Source organism: Octodon degus, unplaced genomic scaffold (assembly GCF_000260255.1).
Source record: "Octodon degus isolate 3935 unplaced genomic scaffold, OctDeg1.0 scaffold00045, whole genome shotgun sequence".
Lineage (NCBI taxonomy): Eukaryota > Metazoa > Chordata > Mammalia > Rodentia > Octodontidae > Octodon > Octodon degus.
Window position 1 is genome coordinate 5,852,313 of NW_004524621.1, and position 10,819 is coordinate 5,863,131.

The window sequence follows — 10,819 nt, forward strand, 5'->3', positions numbered from 1 at the left end:
GACTTCCAAGAAGCCGATCCAGCAAGGCAGACTCTCCATCCTGAGGCAACTACTAAGAAACTTAGCAGTGCTACCTTCACTACAGCCCTAACACTATCAGCTTACTGCAGGTACTTTTTCAATTGGCAGTAATCAAGACATATTTTAAAAGGCTCCCTATTAGATGAGATTGGGCACCTTCAGGGTGGTATAGTTGTAGATGAGGCTTCCTATTAGAATATATTTAATTTTTTTAAATTATTTTTTATTTGGTAGTGTCTCACTATGCAGCTCAGACTCTAGTGACCCTCCTGTCTCAGCCTCCCTGGCCCTGGGATTACAGAGGTACACCACCATGCCCAGTTCTGGTGGCTGGAATGGAGCACCCAGGGTTCCAGGGCCAGCACAACATATGGTACCGGGGATCAAACCCATGTCCCTGCACTTGTCAGGCAGGCACTTAGACCACTGACCTATCTCCCAGTCCTAGAATATTATTTTAAGGTGAGGAAAAAAAAAATTCCTGTTTATAATAGCCACAAAACTAAATTGAAGAAACAAAAAGGAGAGACTACTAAAGGCCGAAAAAGGCATAAAAAGTGGAGATTCCAGGAGTTGAGGTTTACACAGTTTAAATTCCTCTGCAATGAACTGAATTAAAATATCTTCTCATCTCCTACCTCTACCATCCCACTTACTGTTGGTAAACAGCAACCACTCGCACTGCAGTGGCTTCCAGGACTCCCTCAGTTTGGGGTCTGCAACCCAGCCACAGTGGGGTCAGGTGGCCTCCGCACCCACAGGGGCAGCTGTGGTATTTTTCAGGCTGGGAGGGGACATGCAGGGCAGACTCTGCAAGAGCTAGATGGGCTCTGGGCTCTGGGCCTTGAACTCACTATGTAGCCCAAGTTGGCCTCAAATTCATGGTGATTCTCTTGCCTCAGCCTTCTGAGTACTGGGATTAGATGTGTGCACCACCATGCCTGGTAGTATGAGCTTTTCTGACTGAGCTTAAAAATGAGTATCATTTTTGCAAACCAGAAGTCACCCAAGTGCAGGTGGAGGGGGCACAAACCTGGCCTCTCAATGAAAGAAGGCACCAGTACACACAGAGAAGCAGGCAGGACCAGATGGGTTGGCCCAAGCCAGGATCAAAAACACAATCTGCACCCTTAACCTCAGAAGGAGATATGGATAAGCAAAGAAGTTTACTCTAAAGAAACAGATTTCCACACATATTATAAAAATGTAATAGAAATTTGACTCGGGTCAGGAATAGATAATGATCAAGAGTTGAGTGTAGCTTGTATATAGATCCTGTATTGTAAATACAGGATGCTGATTTCAGATAAAAGTGAAATTTCTGATAAGGGGGGAAAACTAGACTTAAGACTATGAAGTGGCACTGAGCTAATGAGCTGCTCATTTAGACATGAAAATTGGATTCTCTATACCCTCAACCCCACAGGCTGAGGGAGATAGGTCACTGAGGAGATAGGTCAGTGGTCTAAGCACCTGCCTGAGAAGTGCAAGGAAACAGGTGTGATTCCTGGTACCATATGTTGTGCTGGCCCTGGAATCCTGGGTGCACCATTTCCTCCCCAGAGAAAAGCAACTTGATACTACCATACCAAAGAAGTCACAAAATAATTACAAGAACACACCGGAAAACAACTAATCACTCTCCTCAATACAGACAAGAACTCCTTGGGCCTGGGGAGATAGCACAGGTGTCTAAGAGTTTGCCTGGCAAGCACAAGGACCAGGATTCAATCCCCAGCAGCACATGGTATGCCAGCCTTGTGCTGTGCAGGCCACTGAAACCAGGTGCAGTGGTGCATGCCTGTAATCTCAGCACTAGAGAGGCTGAGACAGGAAGATGACTAGGAGTCTGAGCTGCATAGCAATATCCTGGACCAAATAAACACTTAAAAATTTAAAAAATAACTCCATAAGCAAGATACAGTATCTAGCAACCATGTTCATAAGTGACAGATTTCAGTTGATTAAAACTTTGATAGTTAAGAATAACTGCATGCCAGATGACTACACCCACATCTCTACGAAGATTCTCAAGAAAGGGAAACACCAGCATCAAAACACTACCACTCCACTGTCCACTAAAGACAAGTCAAGGACGTGGGGATATAGCTCAGTGGTATCGCACTTTCCTGGCAAGCACAACATCCCAAGCTCAATTATCAGTGCAAAAAAAAAAAAGAAAAGAAAAGAAAAGAAAGAAAAAAAGAATAATAAAGATAAGCCAACTGGACAGGAGCTGAACAGTACAAGACTCTGGCAGTATAGGCAGAAAGATCTTCTGGATACACATTTTCACACTATAGTCTAAACATGGAGTAAAAACATTCTCAAGCACATATGGCAGAGTCACAAAACTGATCAGTTACTACATCACTGAAAACATAAGGTACATAAAGCAGAAATACTATAAACCAAAGCATTCTGATTACAATGCAAGAAAACATAAAAAAAATTAATGAAAATGTGTTACATTTCTCTTCCCGGAAACCAATAAATGGCTAAACAACTACTAGTAGGTAGAATGAGAAATATAAACAGAAAATAATTTCTGAAAAATGATAAAACACTGGGACACATTTAAAATAATCAGAGGAAAATTCATAACTTTAAAGGCTTGTTATCAATAAAAATTTAAGAATGAAAATGAATGCATTAAAAAAAAATGGCCGGCGAGATAGCTCAGTGGCACAAGCACCTGCCTGGTAAGTGCAAGGTCCCAAGTTCAATCCCTGGGTACAACAACAAAAACAATATAACAACAAAAGAAACATAAAAAGAACAAAGCAAACCATAAACAACAAAAAAATAAAATAACAAAAGTGAAAAAAAGAAGACACAGAAAACAGGCTAACAGTAATAAAAATCTTGGTTCTCTGGGAAAAAAAAAATCAACAAACTACTACTAATTTAAAGGAAGAAAAAAGGAAAGAACAAATACATAAAGTAAGAAATAATCACATAATTTAGGCAACATTTTCAAAGTCAAAAAAGAGCACACCTCAATGAAAATAAAATTTTTTTAAAATTTTATTTATTTGTGTGTGTGTGTGTGTGTGTGTGGCCAGCTCAGCCCACCAGGGGGCGGGGCTGGCTGGCATGTGGTGCTGGGGGATTGAACGGTGGTCCCTGTGCTTTGCTAAGCTTGTTCTAAGTAGGTGCTTTAGACCACTGAGCCATCTTACCAGTTCCGAAAATAAATTTTAGAACTTAACAGAAGTGCATACTTTCTCTTAAACATATCATGTATTAAAATTAACAAATGGCTGGTACAGACTAATTTTCAGAAAGCTCTCACGGAAGGTACCTGCCCGGCAGGCTTCACAGAATTCCAGCTGACCTGAAAGGCCACAGAGCCACAAGAAAACAGAAACTGCTTCAGAAACAGAAAATAACTGAAAACTCCCAAGGTCCTCTTATGAATAAAGTACAATACTGATAACTTATGCTCATAAAGACAGCACAAAATTTACAGACCAATCACTTGTGAATATAGATACAGAAAATCCTAACATGGCGCCGGGGAGATGGCTCAGTAGAATAAGCGCTTCCCTGGCAAGTGCACGGGCCTGAGTTCAATCCCCGGTTCTGCAAAAAAAAAAAAAAAGAAGAAGAAAATCCTAACATGACCAGACACACTAAGAAACACAGGCTCTGACCAGGTGGAACTTACAGCAGGAATGCAGGTCTAGTTCTATGTAAGAAATTAAAGAAAGCAACTCAATATATCAACAGACACAAGGGGGAAATTGTAGTTACCTATCTGAAAATACCTTTCATAAAACTCATCTTATATTCCTAGCAAACATTCTGGAGAAAATGGGAAAGGATGAACACTTCCTCCCCTGAGCTGAGCACAAATCTCAATCTGACACCCATTTCCTGCAGCACTTCTAGGAGGTCAGCCACAAAGCAGAGATGCCCATACCTTGATACCCCACTGTCTGATGGTGTCTTAGGTCAGGGAAGACAACTGGACAATAGGTAGTGTTCCAGTATTTTGGGAAGTTGAGGCAAGACTACACGTTCAAGTCCTCAAGGTTAGTGGGACCTTGTCTCAAAATCCAAAAAAGGAGAAAGGCAGGGATGTAGCTCAGTGGCAGTCCCCCTGGGTTTCATCCCCAGTACCACACACAAAAAAAGGACGGACGGAGCTGGAGAGACAGCTTCGCAGTCTAAGCACCTATCCAGCAAGTGCAAGGACCTCGGTTCAATCCCCGGTACCACATGCCATGCTGACCACCGAAACCGGGCATGGTGGCACTCATCTGTAATTCTAGACGTGTGGCGGCTGAAACAGGAGAATCACTACAAGTCCAAGCTGCCTAGTGAGACCCTGTACCAAATAAACAAACAAATAGAATTAAAAACACTGGACCCTTAAACTGAAGGCTATGATTTCCATGAAACTCTGCTCAAACCTATATCAAAAGTTACATACATTAAAAAAAAAAAAAAAAAAAGGAAGGAGGATGAGGGAAGAGAAGCAAAGGACATGATGGATATATGGAAAACCCTAGACTTTGGAGCTTAGAGAACTTACAATAAAACTAACTCATACAATCAAAGTATTTAGCAAGGTTATCAATAGTCTTCGTAAATATAATCAGAATATATAATGGGCCAGATGGTGGTGGACACCTGTAATTCCAACACTTGGGGGGCTGGGGCAGGAAGATTGCCTTGATTTCAAGGCTGGCCTGGGCTACAAAGCAAGACCCTGTCTAAAAAAAAAAAAAAAAAAAAAAAAGAAAAGAAAGAAAGAAAGAAAAGAAAAGAAAAGAAAAGAAAAGAAAAGAAAATACAATGGAAGCAAAAGTTCCATTTTCAATAGCAGCAACGGGGTAACAAATGTAAAATGAAACGTTTAAATTTATAGAAATAGCATATTAAATCATGTTAATTTGTACTATTAACATTTGTTTATAAGAAAAAATAAACCATGATAAAGAGAAAAAATGAAAAATAAAAAGGAAGGCAAGGAGCAAGGGTAGGAGGGTGCAATAAAAAATGTATAACACACATAGGGAAGACACTTTGTTCAGGGCTGGGGCATTTCAACCTCACCCAAACAGCTTCTACATACCACCATCTATAAACACAACTCAAGCCCCCACAGAAATAGCAAAATAAACCTGCAAAAGTAGTTATGAAAATTGTGGAGGGAACACCAGTACCCTCTCAGAAACACACTTCGCACTCAGAGCTTGTGTTCCCCTTAGGTTTGTTTCTAGTCCTCATGTGTGTAGTGATTTGCATACTGTAGGAAGAAGCAAATGAGCACATATGTCAATGCCAAAGAGCGTAGATGCAAACAAGGAAAAGTACAGCAAAGCAAGGCCGTGGGGGCTAGCTACAACCACAGGTATCAGTACCAGCTCAAGATCTGTAAAACACATCTCTGGTGAGCTCTGTTTACAGAAAGGCTAGAAAAACAGCCACATTCTCACAGCAAAAAGCGCACCAGTGCCTGAGGGTCAGCACTCCCTGATACACAGCTGACTCCAACACAAGGGTAGCAGCTCAAGGACCTGGAGTATCCTGCCAAGCCAAAAAGTTAGAACAGCATGGAGGAGCCAGCTGCAGAGCCCCTCACTGGCCTGACCTGGGTGGCTTGGGCATCACAGCATGAGCTCTAAGTGTGGGGAACATGGCTGTTTCTCAGGGAAGAGACAGCACAGTTAGCAAAGACTGGATCTGGAGAAAAAATTATCACTGCCATGTGAGGACAAGGTACTCATAAGGTCTTGGGGTGACTAGACACAGATTACTAGTCACCCAGAAAAATCAGGAAGCTGACCATGAAAAAACAGGACAGCTCCTTGACCAAGCACTTGAATGCTTGGATGAGGGGTCACAGAGAGAAGATGACTTGGAGCAGCAGGCCCAGGATAGCCTTTCAGTCCACATAATGGCACAGGTACAGGCACAACTTGGCAGGTGGGAGGTTTCCCACTAGCCTATGGCAAGAGGCCTCCCAGGCCACACTGTATATACATACAACATAGTATATGCTCAACATTGCTTCCTTCTAGAATTTTGGTATGTGCCAGGTAGATGGGCTGTTACCATTCTCAATTAAAACCCTGAACAGAGTCTAACATGACTGCCCAGCAGACAATGTCTCTCATGTGCTACCTCAGTCATCACCCATTCCAGGCAACTCCTCTGGAGAGAGGCACAGGGTAAAGTGTAGGAGTAGCCAGAAACAGGCCTCCTAAGCCTGCCATATTAAAATCACAAAATTGATCTCTGAAGCCTCACATATGAGTAAATGGTCCCGGTTTGCAATGTATACCCACCAAACACACACTGCTAAGTGGTAATTTAGTTTGTTTTTGTATTTGTTAATACTGGGAACTGAATTCAGGGCCTGCACACTAAGTGATACATGCCCCCCCTTGAGACAGTGCCCACTAAGTCACTAAGCTGTCCACACTAGGCTCTATCTGGTGATCCTTCTGCCAGGGGCTTCCCCAAGTGCTAGGATCACAGGCACGCACCTTGCTAAATGTTTACTGGTTCACGTTTGCAGCACAAAGTAATTACATTCCTTCTGGAGAGTTGCTACATGTACATAACACATCTTAATCCTTTTTTAATTAGTCAAAACAGGAAGAAATGAATACCAGAATTTTCATTCAGCAGAGAATTCTGCCTGAATTCATGAACACACAGCTGTAGAATACACAGAAAACCGTAGCCTAGCACCACTGAAGTCCTGGATAAGAGGACATAGACAGTCCACACAGCCAAGCAGAAAAAAGGGTTGTCAAAGACAACAGAGGCTGGAATGGGATGGGAGGGAATTAGCTGTGTGAAAACAAAACTGAAAGTAAGGATTCCACTCGCAGTTCAGACTGTACACTTGGTGGCCACCAAGCACAGTAAGACAGCTCCAGACACAGGACAGAGATCCCTCCCAGTGCTGTGTACTTGACAGAAGCAGAAACACACAGGACCGTGTTGTGTCCTAGGGACAAGGTCGAGCACCCCTAATGCAATGTGTTAATTACTGAAACTGTCCTACCAATTTGGTTTGAAACTGTCTCATTGCTATTTGTTTCTCAATAAAATTAAGGGGGGGGGAGCACCCCTGAGAAAGAGCACAGCCCAAAACCACACTTGTCCTATCCAGCCCGTATGCACAACATACAGCCCTACCCCAACACTCTCTTTCCCTGGAGTAAATACTCACACAGCACTCCGTCCAGTAAATGTGAAGGAAGGGAAAAGTGAGCAGAGCTTTGTTTCCTTCTTTGGGGAGCAGTTCCTCTTTGAATTGAACAAAGTTTGACTCGAGGTGGATCATCTTGGGGGCTCGGCCATAGGACCTGTAGACAGTGTAAGAGCCATGAGACAACTGCCAGATGATGTGAGGCAGGGAAAGGGTGGACCAGTAAATATTCAATATGAGAGTTCAAGCACCTACGTATTAACCATGTGCTACAACTGCAAGTATTCTGTTCAAAAGCACTGTGTGAATTATTTGCATGTCATACTGCATGTCCAGCCTAGCCAAGGCCATAGACTCACCCCTCTAAAACAGAAAGCAAGTGTTCCCAGTCAAAAGCGCAGTTCTAAGTTACTCAAGCCTTCAAGGGCACTAATGCTCTTGGCACAACCTGTACTAGCCAAGAAACAGGATTATTTGGTGGCAAATAACAGGTTTTTGTCATGAGCAAAAAGGGGTACAAACCTTTCTTTTTATCTCAACTAAAAAAAAAAAAAGGCACAGAGCTCGCCCCTCTATATGCCTAGAATACCAAAAGGCCATGCATCTTTTCCCACAGTTTTCTCTACCTCCAGTAGCAATGTCTTTTCAATAAATCCAATCAGAGGATGCTCTATGTGCACTGAGCACCAATCATATTTATCACAATATTTGTCTGTCTAAACTTATGTATTTTCTTATAGAATTTACTGTGAGAAATGATGCCAAATACAACAATTTACTGTAAGAACAATGACTGTAACAGAAAAAAATCAATGAAAAATGCCATGCATTTTAGAAAACCAAGGAGGTCTCTTCTCAGACTTCAAGTTTCTGGGCACACTGGATGGGTTCTTGGACAGGCATCTGAATGCCCAGGGAAAAGACGCTACCTAAGAGCAGTGTGGCTGATGAGACTTCACTGTAACAACATTATATGTTAGATTCTATAAATTTAGGCATTTTCTCTTTGCAAGTTCTCTATTTTTTCCTGTCATTTCTGAAATACAATCAGGTTTTCTTTTTCCACCCTCTGATCTGCTGGCTTCAAAGCTTAACCATCTATTTCTATTCTTCTATGAAATTTTTACTTAAATATCCTGCAAGCTACAAGCTGCATCTCATCTAAGGTTTAATGTTGAGTTTTTCAAATAAATATTAAAGTCAAGATGGGTGCAGTTTTGTGCTCCTACAAGTTGCCTCAGCACTCTGGAAAGCTGCAGCAGGACAATTAAAAATTCAAGCCCAGAACCAGCCAGATACCTCAGGGGACTAAAGCACCTGCTTAAGTAGAGCACAGGGACAAGGGTTGGATTCCCAGCACCACAAGCTGTGCTGGTCCCACCCCCAGGGTGGCAAGATGGCGATTGAGACTGGGCATGGTGGTGCAAGCCTGTAATCCCAGTGCTTGGGAGGCTGAAAACAAGAGGATCACTAGGAGTCTGATCTGTATAATGAGATCCTATAGACATTGTACTAAATACGTAAAAATTAATTAATTAATTAATTTCAAGCCTGGCCTGCACAACTCAGTGATTTAACAAAACACTGACTCAAAAATAAAAAGTAAAAAACAGAGCTGGAGACATAATTCAGCATAAAGACCCTAGTTTCAATCCTGAGTACTCAACCCCCCAAAAAGACTGAAGCTGATCTTCTCTGCAGGATGCACCCTTAAGATATCCCCATTTCCTGCAGTGCTCCCAAGAGCAAAGAGCAGTCCTGTGCAGCTGCCCACAGCCAGGAGCCTAAGTCCTTTAGTCTTGCCAACAAGGCTTGAGAGGGGCTGCAACCAAGTCTTCCCCCCACAGCAGGGTCAATGCTGAGGAATTCCAGGGCAGAAGGATTTTCCCTCAGTACACTGCAAATACTGTACTTAGTGCCATGTTGACATGCTGTTAAACTGTGTACCTGGCTCTCACCCCTCCCTGATCTCCTGGTCTGGTATGTGATTTCTCTTCATCTGCGCATCACTCAGAAGGCTCCTTGTCATCCTGGCCCACCTTTGGGAACCTTTAGGTCTGCTCTTTGAGTCCTTCCCCTGCTCTGATCACCCCTGAAGGCAGTGGGCTTTGACCTGCATCTTCAGGTTCCGGCTCCTGTCACTATCTCTGCTCTCAGCAGAAGACTCCAAGCTCTGAGCCCCGGCTTCTAAAGTTTTTGTCTGCTCTTCAGCTCTACATCTGTTCTGCATTTTCCTTCATTTCCAAGGTCTAATCAATTTTTACTTTTCATCAGAGTAATAACACCTACTGTAAAACACCACATGGTATTAGGAAGCTTTTGGCCTGTGCATGCACGCACAACACCAGTCGAGCTTCTCTGCCTGCCTCCTGCCTCCTAGGGCTGCCCAAAACAACATCGACTGCTTCACTCACACTTCAGGACACAACACTTCACAATCAAACTTCTGGCAGGGTCAGCTCACTCTGAGGTCTGAGGGAGGTTTCTTGTCCCAGCCCAAGCTCTAGTGGCTCCTAGTAATGACTGCCATTCTCTGGCCTGAGGCTGAGTCCCTCCCACTCTGCCTCCATTGCTCCTGTGTGTCTGTCTGTTCCCTGTCTGTCTCTTATAAAGACACTATCAGATTGGGGGTCTCCCTTAATTTAGCATTCTCTCACCATAAGCACCTTACCTTATTAACAAGGCAATTGGAAAAAAAAAAAGGTCCTATTTCAAGGTTTTAGGAGGACATATATCTTCTAAAACTAAACAGTCCCTTTCCTAAGCTAGATGAGTACCTTCTTCATCCTCTTCTGTGGAAGAAAACATGACAGGCCTTTCCTGGGACCACTAGCTTTCTTGAAATGAATTCTCCTGCATCGGTACATGGGCCGAGCTACACTTACTAAACTGAACTGTTCATGCTTGGAATGTAGACTTGGTGGGCTTGGCATGGTCCTCCTCGCTGCCTCTTGCAGTACTCAGACCCATGGGTCTGGAGCTTCTGTATGGCCACAAGGACAAGTGAGCAAGTGCTACCACCTCACTGCACAGATAAGGAAGGACTCTGAACTAACTGCTCCTTATCCACACCTCTGCCACCTCCTTTCCTAGCCCTGTCTCATCCCTACCTTCCAGGTCTGGAATGTTGTTATGTGTCACCAACTCACCTCTGCTCATGAAACCTAGTCTGGGACTCAACTTTTTCGGTACTTCTTTCTCTGTCTTCCTTCTCCCAAAACCATGTCCCCAGCTCTCAAATGCTGTTACCTCACCCCACTTTGTCTGTTGTGGTTTGAATGTATAACCTGGAGCTCAGCCTGAAAACTAATTCCCAATGCAACAGGAGTAGGTCCCTTCTGTAGGTGTGAGCTCAGCCCCTTCTCCACCCCCATGTGATGTCTTCCTCAATGAAGTGCACAGGAGAAGGTCCTCTCTAGGCACTGCCTCTTGACCTTGGACTTCCCAGCCTCCAGAAACAAAAACAAACAAATTTTTGTTCATGAGAACACCCTAAACTGTGTGTCTCCAAAAGCAGTATGAGATGACCAGGGGGCTAACCTCATCAACCTCATCATCCCTGCCATTTAACACTACTCTCACTCGGTGGGCTTCAGCACAGTAAGATATATATAGATATAGATA

General features: G+C 43.3%; 1 protein-coding gene across 3 annotated transcripts in view; it reads right to left on the reverse strand.

Annotated features, from left to right (window-relative positions):
- Positions 1-10,819, reverse strand: part of Trappc10 (trafficking protein particle complex 10) — a 75,019-nt gene that overhangs the window by 41,293 nt on the left and 22,907 nt on the right. For all 3 annotated transcript variants that reach the window (XM_004631798.2, XM_023715896.1, XM_023715897.1), the window contains one exon: positions 7,217-7,352. In XM_004631798.2, coding sequence (XP_004631855.1) covers positions 7,217-7,352 — 136 coding nt within the window. The remainder of the gene's footprint in view (positions 1-7,216; positions 7,353-10,819) is intronic.